General features: G+C 36.5%; 1 protein-coding gene and 1 long non-coding RNA gene across 2 annotated transcripts; one reads left to right on the forward strand and one right to left on the reverse strand.

The window, feature by feature from the left end:
* Positions 1-885: 885 nt before the first annotated feature.
* Positions 886-16860, reverse strand: LOC139736260 (uncharacterized). The gene is made up of 3 exons (XR_011711247.1): positions 16763-16860; positions 4233-4424; positions 886-935 (listed from the first exon to the last, which is right to left on the reverse strand). It is a non-coding gene; the product is annotated as an uncharacterized lncRNA (long non-coding RNA).
* LOC139736258 (cytochrome c, somatic-like) lies at positions 16691-20478 on the forward strand. The gene is made up of 3 exons (XM_071646990.1): positions 16691-16717; positions 17855-18075; positions 19560-20478. Exons 1-3 carry the CDS (start codon positions 16713-16715, stop codon positions 19712-19714), a joined length of 381 nt encoding a protein of 126 aa, XP_071503091.1. The 5' UTR covers positions 16691-16712; the 3' UTR covers positions 19715-20478.
* Positions 20479-20795: the final 317 nt, after the last annotated feature.

The following is a 20795-nucleotide window of genomic DNA, read 5'->3' on the forward strand; positions in this document are numbered from 1 at the left end:
AATTCAGTGCTTACTTACGTCGATGTAGGGCAATATGTCAATCAGGTGCTTTCAAGACATCATAAAAACATTTGCGTTGAATAAGGACGAAACGATTTTGACACGAAATACCTAAATTTGCCAGCAGCATGGCTGAGATTTCAACTTTTGATTGAAAGTGTAAAGAAAATCTCCTTTTTTCACTTTTTGGTTCTATGCCTATCTGCGAACAAATAAAGGCAATATAATGATATATGTATGTATATATATATATATGTATATATATACTAGTATATATATATATATATATATATACACCGTGTATATATACATATATCCAGAAGCACATCAGTTTGAAAGTCAGTCTGCCTGAAGATAGCCACAGCGTGTAACCGCCGGTAGCGGACAAGACGCCAAAGCACAGGTACGCCTATACATGTATATATATATATATATATATATATATATATATGTATACATATGTTATAATATTCCAGAAACCAAAACTATTTCATTGAAAGAGTAACTTTCATGTAGAAATGCCCTTTTAACAATTCGATATAGATATGCAAATGCGTATCATAAAACTTTTGAGGAAATAATAATCAATAACAATGTTTGACTTTCCATATTACACAATCCGAAAGTTTGCAATGATCCACACTATAACGATATTTGTTTTCACAAGTCATATTACGCCGATGTTGTATTTACGAATCATAACATAGTGTGTACACTCTACTTTGAAGTTTGCTTCCTGCCCACCCCCACTCCCCCCCCCCCCCCCCGTTGTGTTTTGTTTTGTTTGTTTGTTTGTTTTTTGTGTTACGGCTACAGCGTTAATTCCCTATACTCACCACACTGACTTCCAAAGAAGGCATTGGCACAGGTGCACAAGTGTCCGGTTGCAGTCTCGGTACAGTTCCCTCCATTTTGGCAAGGTTCATAACTACATTCTTTGGAAGAAAAGAAAAAATATGTTCAAAGTAGCTCCATGAGGTCGCTTGAATTTAGTCAAACGCTAAATGAGAAAGTTGAGACAACTTTTGTATTACTTATTAGAGGTAAAATATAAAGGTAGCAATTTTTTAACTTTGGAATATTTTATCCTGCAGCTATGTTTATTACACGCCATCCTGATGTTAGACATGACGATTATTTAGAATTTTCGTTCATTTTTTTTTTTGTTTTTTGTCATATTGCCGTCCACAATTGTGTTGCGCCAACGCATGAGCATACTATGGGCAATCCGTCCTCTACTTCGTTGACTTGCTTTTGCTTGCGTTTGCTTTTCAGACCCCACAACGTGTTGGAAATTCGACCATTTTCATCTTCCTACTATAGGCCACTTTAAACAACAAGTGACTTTGCACCGAAGGCACGAATTTGTTGTTAAGCCAGGACCCAACATTACAGGGGTGGAAAAAAATGTTATCAGTGCCAATGAAATTGGCACTCTTAAATTACTACTATCATATTGCATTGCTTGCCACTAAAACAGTGACTTAAACTGTTACCATTGTGTCATGTACCGTATTAGGCTTCAAAATACTGTTATAACAGTAAACAGAAAAGATCTACGTCACAACTTAATTGGTCATAGTATCCAGTTTGGACTTCTGCTTGGGAAACCTGAACTTATTGTACATAGGCCTATCCGTAGTACTGAATTAAAAATATTATGTTGAATGATCCCCTTTACTGAAATTCGCCGGCTCCGTGTCAAATCTCTTGTTTAAACTCAGATGGCAAGGTTTTTTGTGTTTCTTTGGGGTTTTTTTGTTTTGTGTTGCTTGATTGCATTTGAATTTGATTGGAAAATCCTTTTCTGTGCCATTTAGCAGGGCTCGACACTAACTTTTATTTTTGGTGGCCCGATCGGGCCACCAAAATCATGAATTTGTATAGTTGGTGGCCCGAAAGTAATATCTGGTGGCCCGAAAAAAAATCAAGAAAAACATAAAAAAACTAAATCGGTCCTACTAAACATAGAAACATAAATACAGTGTATTAAGCATTAATGAAGTAATACAGGTACTCATGTCCAAAACAAGTGAATAGAGAATTCAATCATCTTACCGTTATTCTGAGTTCTAAGATTTAGCAAAGAGGCTTATATATTTAAATTTTATGCTATTTTCGTGGTCAAAACTTCCGTTTGAAATGAGAAAGTGGGAGCATTTACAGACATTTGTAAACATCCGACATTTGTTTTAGCATTGTAAAGAGCCGAAAGTTACCGTTATTCGTTTCTGATTGTAAAAGCAATCATCCAACACTTACTAGTATTTTAGCACCTTATGGAGCCGATTGTTACCGTTAATCATTTTTAAATGTAAAAGAAACAACCGACATTCATTTTAGCATCTTACGGAGCTGAATGTTATCCCTATTCATTTCCGAACGTGAAAGCAAACATGCGCTATTCATTTCAGCATCTAACTGAACCGATTGATACCGTTAATCATTTCCAAATGTAAAAGCAACAATCTATTATCCATTTCCAAATTTAAAAGCAAAAAACCGGCATTTATTTTACCATCGTACGGAGCCGAATGTTACTGCTGTCCACTTCCGAAAGTGAAATGAATCATCTGACAATGTTACTGTTTTTCATTTTTGAACGTCAAGGCAGACATCAGACATTTAATTTTATTTTACCATCAAACGCAGCTGAATGTTACTGCTATTCATTTCGAAATGTAAAAGCAAAATAATATCCGACAAAGCATCATTCGTATGGAGCAGAGCGTTACTGGTATTCACTTCCAAACGTAAAAGGAACAATCTGACATTTATTTTGCCATATTGAATGTTATTGCTATTTACTTTCAAAAGTAAGAGCAAACATCCGACATTATTTTATCTGATCATCGTACGGAGTTGAAAATCATTGTTATTCATTTCCGAACGTCAAAGGGATCATTCGACGTTTATTTTAGCATCTTACGGAGTTGAATATTATTATTCACTTCTGAACGTCAAAGCAAACATTCGACATTCATTCCAGCCGCGGAGCCGAATGTTATCCCTATTCATTTCCGAAAGCAAAATCAAATATCTGACATTAATTTTAGCATCGTACAGAGCTGAATGTTACCGTTATTCATTTCCAAAAGTATAAGCAAACATCCGACATTTATTTTAGTATCATACGGAGTCGAATATTACCATTATTCATTTCTAAAATAAAAAGCAAACATTGACATTTATTTTAGCATCTTACGAAGCCAATTGTTACCGCCGTTCTTCCAAAATTAAAGGCAAACATCCGACTTTTTTGGTGGCCCAGTTGGGCCACCAAAATCTTCATTTCTGATATTTGGGTGGCCCGACGTGCGTTTTTGGTGGCCCCGGGCCACTGGGCCACCGTTAGTGTCGAGCTCTGCATTTAGTATCAAAACCGGGCGAATACCGAAAGTGCCCAAGAGATTGCTCTGAATTGTCGACAAATACGTTGTATATGTCCCCCAACACCCTCAAAAAACAAAACAAAACAAAACAAAACAAAACACAACACAACGGCACCCTCCTTGACGATAACTTCAAGAAACAGTTAAAAAATTCAAATACAATTTCAGGGCATGAAGCTATAACTCATTACCCGCATCTTACAGAAATCCCATCCGATTTGCTTCACTGGTCAGAAGGAAATAAAGGTTTACGTACAGCATGTAGGGACTCCCTTCCCTGCAAGTTCTGTCCATTCTGTTCACACATGCAGTTCCAAGAGCATCCAAGTGCTAAACTTGGAAGAATCAGACGCATGACATGCTCTTCAACGATCCACATTTTTCTGTGACCACTTAACCAAACTGAACGGGGTTTTCTGCAAAATATAGCTAAGATGTTATGGTTTAAGACCCTGAAATAGTATTCAGACAGTTTAATCATTAATACGGAAATCCGATCGTATTTCTTTTTAACAAACTATACAAAGGAGGCCTAACAATTTCGGTTTCGGGGGATGCATTAGCGCATCTTTAAATTTTCCTGATTTGGGATGTCGATCTCCTTGTACAATAAGATTATTTTGAACGTTTGTTCGCTTATTTGTTTTTTAGATGCCATGGCACCCTTCGCTTCACCTTTAAACATTTTTTTTAAAATGATCTCTTTCTTGGGTTGTGCTACTTACCCTGTGCGATTCCAAATAAAATACATTTAACGATTTTTGTCACTCTATACAATACTTGAAAAAGGAAGTGGTGAGACAATTTGGCGTAAGAGATAAGGAAATAAACAAATAATACCTGGTATTTTACACATATATCCTCGGATCTTGTTCCCTGCATGTTGAGTTCCGATCCTGGCAAAGCCCTCATCACTCATCAACTTCATTACCATGGTTACCGTCCTTCCATTCCTTAGTTTTATTGTTCCGCAACCTCCACTGAAGTTTGGGCATCTAACGTCGCAGCTCTCGTCTGCTGACAACCCAGAGACTGGGAATGAAAACAAAAGACATGATTGTGATTGGGTAACTTTCTCTGTATAATCAGTTTGTAGATTATCAATACATGTCATGAAGGCGTCCTACAGCAATGATCGACAATGTAGTAAGAGGATAGCAGTAAACTCAGGCCCCTAGCTCGCTCACCAGTCCTGCGTGATGACGTGCTGGAGCATTCTCTTTTGCGTTTGTAATTGTCCATAGAATGTTCACGCAATCTTGTTGATTTTAGAAATCATGTACATGTAGATATTTTCATTTATACTGGCTGAAAAGTGTGAAAACAAGGAAAATGTAAGGCGTCTTATAATGGCATCTAATGCAATGCAAAAATGAGAAAACTCACAGAGATTGCTGCCAGTAATTAGTAGAAGTGTGAATGGCCTTATCATAGCCATTTTGGTGTTGGTGTCCAGCAGCCGAGGATGAACAACACAACGTTATCTAAAATAGTGAGGCAAATGTTTCCGCCTGTCTCTTTGAATCCATCCAAAACGGCGTGCATGCATCTGTCGGAATGATGGCGTATCAATAGTGGGCGTTGCGTTGTTGAAAGTGATCAAATCGCTCTATCTTGTCTCGCATTCAGTCCATCGCATAACTTCTGTGCGTGCATATGTGTGCGTGCGCCTGTGTGTGTATGTTGGGTATCCTCACATATATACGATAGACCAGATCGTAATTCCACTTTGCGCGTGAGCAGAAAAAAGGTCATTTGTACCAAAGGGCATTTTGGTTATTGTGTGTGTGTGTGTGTGTGTGTGTGTGTGTGTGTGTGTGTGTGTGTGTGTGTGTGTGTGTGTGTGTGTGTGTTAATTCATTGAGATAAGCATATGTGATGTTATGGTTATTCATGTGATCTTATCTTAATGGTGCTTGCAGCACATCCACCTGACAGCAAGCGGCACTTTGGCAAAATCAAAAGGAAAAGGTAGTTGAAAATGAAATGAAATGAATGCGTAGTAAAATGTAAACTATAACTGGTCACCTGTTCTAAACGCAAGTCAATTGAAACTTGTTTGTTTGAGCAAGAGTTCCATAAATTCTTACATTGGGCAAACTAATAATTACGTCGCTTTTAAAACGTGTGGAGTACTCAACCAAAAAGAAAAAAGAAAGGTAATTTGTACCAATGTATACATAAGCTAATTACGAACTGGCTTGTAATTCGTTGGGAACATGGAACAACATATCACATTACAATAGAATGATAACCTTTGTAAGAATACGCATTGACTTTAAAAAAAAAAATTATAAAACAGGAGACCCAAATGCATTAAATTTTTGATAAAGTGCATGGAGAATCCCTTTACTGTTGCTAGTGACTGAGTGAATTAGTTTCCTATCTAACAGAAAAATGGGCTCACAGAGTGAAATCACAGTAAGGCTCGCCAATGTGAAATGTAGTCATCTCCTGTACAATTAACGAGGTAGAGTGGTTACAGAAAACAATGTTCTATTCATTGCTGTCGATGATTCTTTGACGTAAACATGTCGGGGGTACAACAAACTGCTGAGAGAAAGAGAGATAGAGAGATATAGACATGTAGAGAGAGATGGAGGATAGTATGTGTGTGCGTGTGATTGTGTGTGTGCGTTTGTGTGTGTGTACGTGTTTTTGTGTGCATTACCAATATGGTTGACATTGAGCAATGCTAAAATTACATTAGCTTTGCGCGGAAACTGTTATGGAAATAATGAACCAGCAGAAGATGTGTAAAAATACTATTGACTTTTTATGTTGTTCTTTTGTTCAGTGTTTTCCTGTTCGTCAGGACTATAGAGCTGTTTACCTAATAATAGTACTGTCTATCGATTCTGAACCGCCAATGTATTCAATCCTATCTACTTAAGCGCTGCGTTCATGTTTACAGTTGCTTCATCCAGATTACTACGTTCCCATCCTCGCGCAGTCGGAGTCCGTATTGTCTGTGCTGTTTGATCACGGCCGACAGTTTTGTATACAGAGCTGCTTCCATTGACTTGGGTCTTCTAGAGACCCAGTTCCGTTTGTTTGCCCGCTAATGACTATTATTTTAATGGTGGCAACGACACAATAAGTCAAATCCCTGTAAACCTGCTGGTGGATGCTTAATAAGTCTCATGTTTTCAGATGGGTGAAAACTAGTTGCGTACATTAAAATGAGGACAAGGTAGTGCACCGACAAACTTAAAATCATGTCATTTTATTTGATTTTATTTCAAGTGATTTATTCTTCCTATTCTTCCTATATACACAAATTTTCAGCAATTTGATAAACGTTATTATTATACAATATGGTATTAAACAGTAATAACTGGTTATTTTTCACAATTTCAATAGTTTTTGTTTTATACACATTATGTACAAAATAAATATGCATGACCTTGTATTCATGATGAACTGTATTTACATGTACATGTATTATAACTTATGTGATAAATATGTTTATAAAATGGGTTCAAGAATGTAGCCTGACGTCACAATGTTTACACTATCAGTGCGCACTCAATCAGTTGTTACAAATGCGTCGCGCGCTACTACGCGCTGTCAATCCTGTAAACAACTTCTACTTCGGGCTGCCAGCCGGCCTTTCTTGTGCATACATGTGGCTTACGTATACTCTTATACGTACATTTTGTACATGCTCATAGTACTTATATGTGCGGGATTTCCGAGTGCGACGTGCGTAATATGTTCGGGACGAACATCTTCGGACATCTTGACTTTTTGACTTGAGCTAGTGCTACATGTAGCTGTCTGGTATTGACCCACAAAGGTACGTGAAAAATGCTGTTAGTTTTCGACCCATTTTATAAAACAAATGATGCACAGGATTATTTCGTGGCGTGGCCCTCGTGCATGTTTCACAATTGTAAATACCCTCGAGTGCGCTACATCTCCACTAACGCACTCTATCCTGTGCATCATTTGTATAATATTTATGCATGTATATTTATATACATTCTTATATGTATAACGTTATTCATTAAACACATTGCATTTCACCACTGACAATTTTTTTCAATTTCTATAGGTCTGGAATGTCTTCGCGCCTTATTGCCACTCCTGAATCCATGATGTTTCACAAAGATTCCGCTAGAAGCTATCCATTTTATTACCAAGCATTGAGCCGTTCAAAATTCAGACAGTATAATCAGCCAGCGCTTTTTGCGGGTACCCGTCTGTAGCGCAAGTGAAAACTCATCTGTGATATCAGCAACTTTGTCACGCTGGATTTGCATAGGCCTACACTGCCGAAGGGCGTAGTCAAATTTTCGAATGCCTGCCAAAATAAACGTAATTTATTACGGATACATTTTTATTTTCCTTTCAAGACCTGTTAAAAAAGCCCAGTGAAGCACACTACTAGAGCAAACCAGCAAATTTACTATGTTGGTGATACGGGGTCTACGATTTGCCATCTTCAACAATTCGTCGATGAGCTCTGTAACCAACTAACTGGACAACTGATCCTGGTGGATTCCGCGATTGGATTTTTGCAAGAGATAATCACGAGCTTTCTGACGATAATGAGGTAAGTGCATTCTCTAGGGGACAAAAGCTAGGGCACTTCCTGCTTTGATTGCAAGTGCGCAAGTGAATTACTCTCTCTTCATTGGACATAGATTGGTAGGTGATTGATATGACTGGCTACCTAATGCCTATTGACCAAATCACGAGGGATGTGTTTGAATGCGTTTGAACGTAGAGTAAATTGATCGTGTGATTCGGTGTGCGCCAACCAATTTAAATGCAAAAGTTGACCTGGAGCTCCCTATGACCTGGAACCCACACCGATGTTTTATTTTCTGAAAACAAAATTTTAAAGATAACTGATATTTATTATTATTGTCTTGGCCAATTTATGTATAAACTTTCTAATAATTTGTTGCCGTCTGTCTTCACAAGCATGTTTGCGAGAAACCGCTCGTTCCATAAATATCCAACTCGTCACTCAGATGAATTCCATCTGCCTTTAACTAGAACAATGTTTACACAATCTATATTTACATTTGCTGGACCTAAATATTGGAACAACCTTTCTAACAGTTTGAGGACATCTCCAAGTTTAAGTTCCTTTAAGAGTAATCTGAAGAAAAATATTTTGAACAGTTATAAGAATTGTTGATTCTTTATTGGTTGCAAAGAAGTGTAAAATCCAACCTTATATTCTATTGGAATTACAGCTAAGCGGCTCCATCCATCCACTACCTCTCGTGTCCTTCTATTTTTTTTTTGTCTCTTATCTTCACACCACGCATTAAGCTGCTTTCTCCCCCCCCCCCTCTCTCTCTCATACACACACACACACTCACACACACACACACACACACACATACTATTTTGTTTCTCTCCTCTCTTTTCCGGCATGACAGCGACTTAGTGTAGTGTAGGGATTTGTTCAGGGTTTTTGTTTCGGATAAGTTAGGTTATAGGTCTTTTTGTCTTACTTTCTTTGTTTCATCCATTTTCAATGCTTATCAGTCTATCGATCATATAATTTCTTGTATTACGTGTGGGGGGAATGCAGCCTACAAGCTCAGCTTTTTAGCATTCCTCCCCATTTCCAACATTTTCCTATACCTACAAGTTTTCTGTAAATTTATCCTTTACTTTGTATGATGAAATTTATGCACTGTATTCAATTTTTGTAATATATTTATATGTTTTTGTTGGAAATGAAAAATAAATGAATGAATGAATGAATGATCAGACAAGTATAGCGGATTTTTATACCACGATATTTTGACAACAACCCCCCCCCCCTCCCATATGGAGCTCCATTACACATCTGACACTTTACCTGTGGCCAAAAATTGAAGGACACTGTATAAATGATTTTTTTTCTTAATTTTACATTATCAAAGAAGCACGCACTGTAGAGCGAAAATACGTATAATGAATGACATGCTTTATTTTATTTTTTTGTGTGCTGCAAAATATCATCATAATATGATCTGACTTAAATCTGGAACGTGATTAAGGTCGGCAATACTGAATGATAAATCAATTCAATTCAGTTTAGTTTCAATTTGATTTTATTGTCCATTTGTGAAAATTTTGATTTGTTTACATGCACACACGTTATAGTTCATCGGTACATGCATAGAATGCATACATATAAAGAACGCAGGAATAACATACAGGTACATACATAGACTTGATAGACTTACAAGAGATATACAACAATAATCATAATATCTGTATCAATATCAGAGATACCCCATTAGGAATTCAGTCCGTCTAAGACAACCCGAGTATTAGATGAAATATCAATCTGTATGATTTATATGAGTGAACGTCGTGTTTGGTGTGATGTTCGTGTATGCAGGCTGGTGTGTAAATATGTGTCAAATTGATCATAACTAGGGCCTCTTATCGGAATTGTAAAAGATATAAGTGAGTGTATCCAAAAGAAGTGATTGTATATCACTAACTTTGGAAGGTCATGTGTGTATGTGTGTGTGTGTGTTTGCGTAAATGAAAGTGGATGTATATTTGACAGAAATTATACCACATCAACGGTTATAATCAATATTCTACTGAATAAAACTAAAATTTTCATAACAATTGTGTAATAATTCATACCTGAATTTAAATATGATATTTTCCTATTTTCCTATATATTATGTATTATGTACGAGGGCTGCATGCAAATCAAGCATTGCTTAAGCTGTAGCCCTTCTGCGTTATTCATTGCATCGCTGATAATATGTTCTTTTGTACATTGTAAAGGCAATGAAGAAACTGTATTGCTGTATAGGTAATGAAGAAACTTACTTTGTTAGCAACTAATGTTTATGTATATCCATTTATATGTATGGTACCATCAATGTATATGATATATATGTGCATGTATCTGCATGAGCAATGATATAATGCAGGAACCAATAAAATAAAATCAAAAAATAAAAATAAAAAAAATATAATATATTAATATTGCTATGAGAGATAAATGTAGAATGAATGTATTGATCACTTACCATATGAAATCACAAATGCCCATATTATTATCATCATTATGCAGGGTACTTTTTATCCCATATTCACTGATTAACCATCACAAAAAAAGGAGGCGAGGAAATATATGTACACACACACACACACACACACATATATATATATATATATATATATATATATATATATATATATGTGTGTGTGTATAAATATGAAACCTACTTCTTTTCAAATGCTGATAACAAAGTTAGTTTTTAGGAACATTTTGTTATATGTATCTCTAACCTTCTCTTTCTCTCTTTCAATAATATATGATAATCGTAAATGTTCAAATCAGTCTATGATTATGATATGACATATTATGTAGGGCCTAAGTATATATATGTATATATGTATATATGTATATATGTATATACGTATGTATATAGACAATATATACGTATATATATATATATATATATACAATGTATATATATATATATATTATGTATATATATATGTATATATATATATATATATATATATATATATATACAATGTTTATGCACGGCTTACCATCCTTCCAGTGCTCCTGCTAAACAAACGTGGACCATGCCACGTGGAGATGAGGAGAGGGGGAAAACAATTTTCGCCGAAATCTGTGCCTCTTGTCATTCTATCGTCGACAGTGGGGCCCGCAGATCGGGTCCCCACCTAATGGGAATCTGGGGCCGCCAAGCAAACACTCTACCGGGATACAAATTTGCCAAGTCCGATGAGAAGAGCGGTAAGATGTATAATGAGTTCAATGTGTGTTATCTTGCTGATGCCGAGACTTTGACATCATAATTATATGTTGATTTTCTTTATGACATCATGGTTTGTATGTTTCAGATATCCCCTAGTCTGATTTCTTATAAAATGTTAGGTGAAAAATTAAAAGGGCCGTGTAATTCTTTTCCGTCCTGCAAATCAGGAAAGCACATCAGCAGAATTTTTTATTTATTTGTACTTTTCGGTTACTTTTGTGTTGTTGTTGTTGTGATACCTGTATTGACCAATATCGTGAATACAGAGCTAAATTACGCAAGTGGGAAAGTTATTTTGAAATTAATCAATATCTAAACAAATTTGATATATTTCATTAGATCAATCTTCGTATACATTCAGAACCTTATGCAAACTATGTTCTAATCTGTTGATGCAAAAATCACTGAACAATCTATGACTCTGTTGCCTGGTTTTGGTACAAACAAACTGGTTGTACACGTGCTGATACACGACAACTCCCAATTTTTGACACAGTCTAGAGCTCTATAATGTTATTCAATATATGCCAAATCTTTGAATCGATATCTTTTCTGTTCGTATTTTTTTTTAATCAATGGGTTGTAGAATAAAGCCAACCCTACGCTCCAGGCATATTGGATGGTGACATGTTAAAACCAAAAGTTGTATACTTTGCGTTGTATTTGTTTTCTCTTTGTTTTCTTTTTTTTTGATACTTTTTCTTAACTCGTAAGAAAAGTTGATAATGTGCACCTGCCCTTTTGATCTGCATTTGATTTAAAGGAATAATCTGGAATGACAAGACACTATGGGACTACTTTGAAAGAGGCCATATACCGGGGACCAAGATGCTTTTCCGGGCTTTGAAGACGGACGAGCAGAAACGAGCCGACGTACTTGCCTACCTTAAAGTAGCCTCATCTACAAACAAGAAATAACGTTATTATCAGCATTTTTTTTTTGTTGCCCATTAATAACGAGCTGTACTTGAATGTTGCGTTATGTATTTACGGTGTAAGTTCTCTTCTCTCTTAAACGAAGAGATTATCTTATCTTGTTTCATCTCAAACTATGAACACGAAAAATTTGTGTCAGCAGGGAAATGCAACAGCATGATTCCAGCAAAGAGAATCCAGAGAAGAACAATTCTGGGGAGGGGAAAGGGCAGCTGGTCGGAATGTAAATTTTCTATATATCAAGATTAAAGGACAAGTTCACCTTCATAAACATAAGGATTGAGAGAATGCAACAATGTTAGTAGAACACATCAGTGAAAGTTTGAGGAAAATTGGACAATCCATGCAAAAGTTATGAATTTTTAAAAATTTTTGTGTTGGAACCGCTGGATGAGGAGACTACTACAGCTTGTGAGTCATATGCGTACAACAGTATAAAGAAAATATAAAGAAAATTCAACATATTTTCACTTTTTTCACATAACAAAAGAGCACTTGACTTTGCGCTTTCTAAAGGCAGGGGGAATAATATTACCCATAACATTTGTCGGTAACGAGTCGGGGGAATGTGAATTTTTTTCATAAGATGAAATTTTGTGAAATTCTCTTTATATTTTCTTTATATTGTTGTACGCATGTGACATCTAAGTTATTCACACACTGCAGTAGTCTTCTCATCCAGCGGTTACTGCACAAAAACTTCAAAAATTCATAACTTTTGAACGGATTGTCCGATTTTCCTCAAACTTTCAATGATGTGTTCTACTAATATTGCTACATTCTCTCAATCCTTATGTTTATGAAGGTGAACTTGTCCTTTAAGAAGTACATACAGGGAAAAAACAAAAACGTACTTTCACAGCAAAGTCTGGTATGAATGCTAGGAATGTTAGGTCGCGTATGCATTCAAATGGTAAATGGTATGGATGGGTGAAGGATTTGTTAAAATCACTTTTCTGTTCTCACTTGAAGAATGTGACGAGTTCCCTCACCCATCAAGCGTATCTAGCTGCAATTAAAACTTCGTGCTTTGCACGAAATTCGTATAGGTATTGCACTTTTCTGAGGATAGTGTTGTTGGAAAAGTAAGTCCTTTCATTTGTCGGAGGAACATGAAATGTCTACATTATTTTTATATGTTGAAAAGATATTTCAAAAAAAATATCATAATGTCCATTGGCTTCATTTACCAATCTTCCATGCATGATGTGGAAATTAAAGATCGCATACGTGACATGTATAATGATTATTTTGTGCCAGACATCGTACATTGGGTGTGTTCATATCATACTTGAAATTCAGCAATGGATTTGTCGAGCATTACTTTCTGTATTTGTTGTTGTGGTGTTTGTTTGTTTTTGGAGATTATGCCGACATAGAACGAAGATCAATCTTTGTATGAGCATATCGTGTATTTTTTCTATATAAACTAGAAGACCGTATTTTCCAGATTTCCTGTAAGATTAATTTCTACAAGTGTGCGTGTGTGTGTCCTTCATTTACAGCTATGCGATCGATACGGTTTGTAGGTCTACTCTTTGTATATTAAACCAGATGCTAGATTAATTATGTCACCACAGCTTGTTTACCAATACCATGTTTGTTTCTTTGTTGTTTTTCTCACATTTTCAAAATAGAGTGCAGTTTTCAAGCAACGTCACAAAAGATACATCCACAATGATGGCGCTCTTTCTGTTGGCAATCATGCGATACTGAAACAACGCTTGATCTGATACGCATACCAAATTATCAGCACTACGATATTCAATTACGGTATTACACTCATGTAACTATTCACTGATTGTATATCTGCACCAAATAGCACTTGATACATCAAAACAATCATGTCATAGAGAAACATAAGCTCTGCTGACCAAAGTTCTGATTCAACAATAAAGAAAGCACCGAATAATAATTCTATAACGGACGGAGTCTGTGGCTCTTTTTTATTAGTTAATAAGTATTGTCACTGTGATTAAAGCCATGTACATAAACACATGCATGATGCTTCAAAGTTGTGGTGACATAATTAACAGTAACGTCTAAAGAAAACATGGGCTGGAGATAGTTCACTCTGACGTGTTACACTACAGCTTTCATGTTTTGGTATAATTACTTTGCAAAAAGCGGCTGTCACAATTAAAGAAACATTCGGAAAGATCATCTCATTCCTCACCCCAATCACTATAAATTCTGAAACCCATTTGTACTCAGTAAAATTAATGTTTCAATGTTCAAATGTAAAAGTCTGAAAATCATCCGGAGGTCTCCTTTAAATCATCACGACCTGAACGCAACAAGTATCCTGCCCTTCTGGAGTTCCTCTCTTCACATCAAAAAGACTACCACTGAGTTGATATGAGAGTACTGCAAGTTTCTAGCTAATTGTTACATACTCTGATGGCACTGAAGAGAGATTTAGATGACACTGAAACTCATCAAAACTTCTCGACACACCTCTGATTCTGCTTTGATAAACACATATTATCATATGACCGCCCTGCTAACCCCCAAGAAAAAAACAAACAAAACAAAACAAAACAAAGTTAGAGAGCAAACTTACTTTTCTGTTTTCTACACAGCTTGAATGACTAGGCTTTAAGATACAGTTCTTTAAACATGTTAAACTTCGACCATTCTAACCCTTTTAAAAATTGATTGAAATAAGAGATTGTTGGGAGGTACAGTCTCATAGCCTATTTAACACTCTGTTTCACATTTAATGCAGCGCCTGTCCATTAAAATAGGAAAAAAGGGCAAATTCTTCGACTTTGCTATAATTTTAAGCCGTCAAACGTTGACAGTATAGGTAGAAACAGATACTCTCACAGAGAAGACATTTCTTATTAAAAAATTAATCTGTCTGAGTTTATTCGCCCTTGAGTTAGCCTTTAAACAAGGCGACTCGCTCTGCGTGCCCCCGTATAGCGCGTTTACCCCACAAACCTGTTGGCCGGCGAGTGGAGCGAGCCGCCTTTATCCACTCGTCCGGGGATGTGTACTTTTGTCGTTGTTGTTGCTTTATATTCTTTGACAAATTTGCGTACAAATTTGACGCAGAAAATACACACGGCACCAAGGCAAGCCTCGTTAATATTAAGTAGAATAAGAATAGTTACTTAATATTAACGAGGCTTTAATATTAACGAGGCTTGCCTTGGTGCCGTGTGTATTTTCTGCGTCGAATTTGTACGCAAATTTGTCAAAGAATATAAAGCAACAACAACGACAAAAATACACATCCCTGAACGAGTGGATAAAGGCGGCTCGCTCCACTCGCCGGCCAACAGGTTTGTGGGGTAAACGCACTATACGGGGGCACGCAGAGCGAGTCGCCTTGTTTAAAGGCTACCCTTGAGTTTGAGTTGAATTTATATCCAAAAGGTCTTAAATCCACTGTTATTGGTATTAGAGGAGAAAATCTTTGGTTTTTAATTCACATGCATCTAAGTGTTTCCGTTCAATGACTTTATTTCCTATAAGAGTACCCTGGCGATAAAGGGATGAAGAACATTTTGTCTCGGAAAAATCTACGGGTCTACACCCGTCTGCATTCCACAGTTTATAATCAAGCAATAGGTGTGGTTCATCTGAAATGCTACACAGGCAAGAAAGCTACCCAGTTTGACCTTACTCTGGGATCAAAGTGCGGGCAAGACGCATACAAAATTTTGTTTTTATTGCCTGATTTTTCATTTTCTCACCAGAATGCTAATACTTTGAAGAGTTTGCAGCTGTGATGGACTACTAAAAATGAATACATTTCTGTCAAAAAAGTTGTCTTGGACTTGGAAAGGAACCCTTCATAAAATGTATCAGACGGTGACCCAACACATGCATCACGGCTTAAGATACACCTTCTTACCCGATATGACAAAATTATATATTGTTTTGTGTCTTTTAATTGTTAGATAAGTTTCAAAAATGTTATTTGAAATGTCCTTGCCAATTATATTCACTTCATATATATCATGTTCTATATTTCTATGTCACACATCTCTGTTTACGCTTTTTCGTTACTCCATCTGCTTGTACAGCAGTATGTAAACAATTTGCAAGTAAAATCAGTATCAGAGAAAAAAATAGCATTACATTTTGAAGAAGAAAGAAAAATGGCCATATTCATTGTACCTGTCTTTAACGGAGCCATTTACAAACGCTTCGTAGAGGGCAGCGCATTTTGATGCCATCTGCAAGTTATATACACAGAACTTTCTGCCCCCATCAGAATACAATCATGTAATATTATCTCACGTCTACGGCCTGTCCCCCTCCCCCTTTGAATCCTTTTTTTTTCTCAGATTAAGGTCATGCCATTTCCTTTCTTGAGTATGTATTTCCCTATTATCCCACCCGATTTTCAATAATAGGTATTTCCAGTTCCGAGCTAATGTACAGATAAGGGTACCCACATTATTCATATTATTATGCGGGTACAAGTACATTGTATGAATCCAGGCGAAGCATCGAAGGTGATCGCCAAGCATGAGCTAAGGGTTCACTCACAGCACACATTCCGCCAGACTGTAGCCGCCAATTACCAGGTCAGCTGTATCTTTGACGTTTATTCCGAAATACCATCCCCTGGCTTGGTTCATCACGACATAATATCATGGGGTGAGTGTTGCAGCGCCGCAAGTATAGATCGTAGCGAAAACATACCTGTATGACGCGGGGATTGCATACGCAGTCCATACAATGCGTGTAGGCATCTATAGGAGCCCGAGCAATTCGGTGAGTGCCTACGTGCCAACTTTCATGATTGTCATGACGGCATTTCAATATCCAACACTACACGAACCGAGCCGCTGCAGTTCGCAGTGGTTATTAAGAATTCATTCCGTGTTGAAACTGCTTTGTGTTCTCTTATGACTTAGGTCATGAACACGCACGTTTTGGCCCGCTCAATTTGAACCTTGGACTTTCCACTTAAAATCAGAAGGCAATGATAGGAGTAGAATTCCCATAGAAAAAAGTAGAAGGTAATCTTAAATGTATTACACTTTAAGTTGTAGGCATATCAAACCACATCAAGCATTATTTCGTCCATTATTCATGATTGTTAAATCTTTCTTGAAGCGATCCGCGTTTCTACTAAGACCAAGCTTAGGTGAGTAGAATTCTCCCTCGATAATTATAGCCTGATAGGCGTATAAATCCTAGTTTTCATTGCATTGGTGCCTTGATTACTACCTTACAGGCAGCCAAAGACAGGGAGTGTTGAAATACATGTATAAAGCATCGGAGATTCAGATGACAAAAGCATAGCATAATTCCACGTCATTCAGATGATAAAGTTTGCTATAATTATAAAGGTTACATTTGATGTTTTCGTCAAAACCATTCATTGGTTCTGCATGTATCTTGTATAACAAAATTTGAATTAAATATTATGTTCTTGAACCCGTCGGCCTTTAATGCTAGATAGAAATAATCCTTTTCCTGTGTTTGTTAACTTTGAAGTTTTATATATTTCAATCTGAAAAATGAAGTACATTCTTGCACTTTAAATGCCAGATATATTTATATCTTAAGAAAATATAGCTGTCCATGTAATTTATTGATAACTGCAGCTCTTATTGCCGCACCTTTTTTAAATCTTATGATGGTGCGTGGTCTGTGTTACGCTATGGATGGTTACGTAGCATATGGATATGTTTCTTTATAGGGTGTATAGATCCCATTTTTAGTAATGAACGCATTCAGTGTCCAGTTGGAAATAAGGATACGTTTCCTTTCTAATTTCCCTTTAAGAAATAAACAGGGTTACCAGCGTATGGCGGCGCAATCTGATGACCTCTCCGCTAAAGGCGACCCCGATAAAGGGGCGTTGATATTCCAGGAACATTGTGCTGGCTGCCATGACATCGACAAAAGCGGGGAGCATCGCGCGGGACCCAACCTGATGGGATTGTGGGGCAGGGAAGCGAGCACGGTACCGGATTTCGCCTTTGTAGAATCTGATGAGAAGAGAGGTAAGTCAGCCCTTATTCATTATCCTCCATGACTTTTAAATTGCTTTTTGATACATAGCGTTACAAAGTGTACGTCAGCAACTGCTCGAACAAATAATGTCAGACGAGTTCACAGTATAACCTGAAGCATAATTTCATTGTACAAGTATAGAAAAAAAAGAATGCTATTTTTTTCTATACATTCTTGTCACTGGCAAACATTTGAAACACATGGATCGTATATAAATTATATATACGTTGATGGGTCACATTAAACCGAGTATTGTCAATTTTAGTCACTCAGAAGTAATTAGTGAATCACAACTACTCCACCCACCCCCCCCCCAAAAAAAAGACCCAAAGCAGTCAAACCGCATTTTGCAAGATATTCAGGTAAAGGAACATTTCAAAGACTCATTAATAAATCAATAGCAAACCATCAATTTAAAGAGGAAGACACAAATAGAACTGATGTCAGTTTGAAGGATAATTATTAGCTGTTTCAGCCATTTCGGGTGAATGAAATAGCTGAAGTGAATGGAACAATAAATTATACATATCTTGTAATGGTGTATTTCATTTTTTAAAATTATAAATCAATGTTAACGTATCATTCAATGATATCATGTATTTATTATTGTCTAATGCGGCTAGGTAGGAACTTTAATCTACATATATTTGCTATTATTTCATTAGAACAGGAACACAAGTGTATCGCATCAGAGTGTAACTATGCATAATTGGCACTCGAAATAAGACATCGGAAACACTTTCCCATATAGACCAAACAAAACTTGCATTTTTCTCTGCAATGGCTTCTGTTCATTTCTCTAGTAACACAGAAACACGCAGGTTATGCTCAGTCATTTGGTGCAAATTATTTGTATAGGGCCCCAATTTTTTTTTTCTCTCTCTCTTATTTCTTTCTTTAAAACAACAACAACATGCTTGGTCGAGGGAAGGTGCATTCCCGTATGTTTTGTTTATCATAAATATACTTTATAATGATTGACAGACATTGTAAATGGCAGCATCTTGGTTTGGAAGGTGTTTGTGTGTGTATATGTGTTGTGTGTGTGTGTGTGGGGGGGGGGGGGGGGAGGGGCGTATCCGAGTAATCTGAGGAAAAGTAGATTACGGATTATCATAAAACATGTATCGCATATTAGATATTCATCTGGCCATCCAAAGTGATGTTGAGGGTATTATCGTAAAAAAGAAAGAATACACAATTCAACATGCATGTGCATTGCATACCTCCTTTTTGCAGCAGGATATGCGGCACAGTGTAGGACAGGTGAAGCAGAGTTATCTATAGAAAGCATTCATAAAAAGAAAAGAACAGAATGTAGCAATTAAATACACTTTTGTAGATAAGACAAGGTAGAACTGCGAGGGTTTTCTTTTTCTTGTCTTTGTTGGTATTCCATTGAAGATAAAACGTCAGTGATTGCGGTCCAATAAAACCTTTAAAAAATGGTTTGTTCTTCTCTTCATTTATACAGGAATTGTCTGGAAGGACGATACGTTATTTGAGTACTTCGAGAAACCTCACATTCCAGGAACGAAGTTTCTATTCCGGGATCTGAAAGGAAAGGCGGAAGACAAGGCGAACCTTATCGCTTATCTTAAAAGGGAATCAAATCCAGGAAATTCTTGAGTCCGGATATTCGACGGCGTTTTTTTCTTCTTTTTTAAATCTTACAAATGAACCCTTTGTCCATTTTCTGGTGTGAATTTATATTCTTATATACGTAAAATAATCAGTTTCAATGACGGTACAACAACGTTTATGGGCTTAACATTAGTATGCCAAAATAACTTCGGAATTCAAACTTTGCTCAAAACATGGTTAGTACCCAGGTTTGGTTATGAACGTCAATTTGTAAGCATTTTCTGTTTACACAGCCAACTGGCCTTAATTTTTATTAAAAATGCTAGCAAATGATTTTGTGGTATTGGGTCCGAAAATTGTCTTTCGATACGGGGATATCTTTTTACAACTTGAATTGCCTTAAGACTCCAGTACCTGTGTCCAATTACAACAAAGGGATAATAATTTAAAGAGAAAAGATTTACTCTTTGAAATGATTTTATTCAGCTGTGAATTTCAGTTTGCCTCTAGAGATAAAGACAAGTTTACAACACAGTGAAAACTTGAAATGTGCAGACCTGTTCGCTTTAGATCATTCAATTTTGTTTTATTTGTCAAATACCTGAAATATAAAACCAAAAAAGACTGGATGTGCAGTTTACAATTTCTTGATACACGCTTTAGCTAAAATCATCTGTTTTATAGGAAATAACTTGCGTATATACTTGCATTAGTGAAAGCAAGCTTGCATCAATATACTTGCATTAGTGAAAGCAAGCTTCCAACTTCGATAAAAAAAGAGAAAAAAAATGTGCTAGTGCCAACCTTTGTGAACAATTCTAGTTTCCCTGCGTTTATTGGAAATTCGTTTCTGTGCTTTTATTAGATCAGTTTCTACCATACCAGCCTGTGCAATATTTACACCACCGTTCTGATGGTATATTCAAGAGCTTCAGAAAGGAAAACGTTTGTGATATAATAGCAAAGACAATATATATATATATATATATATATATATATCAAGAGGTTGTTTGCAAAAACCGATAAGTCCATTTTTGAAGATTTTGAAGTACAGTCTCTATCATAAAGTACAAAATAATACCTTTAAAATGGTATATTGGTCACTACATATAAAGGTACATTTTTG

The sequence above is a fragment of the Diadema antillarum genome, unplaced genomic scaffold (genome assembly GCF_040938485.1).
Source record: "Diadema antillarum isolate AM-2024a unplaced genomic scaffold, OU_Dant_1.0 seq00000634_RagTag, whole genome shotgun sequence".
Taxonomy (NCBI): Eukaryota; Metazoa; Echinodermata; class Echinoidea; order Diadematoida; family Diadematidae; genus Diadema; species Diadema antillarum.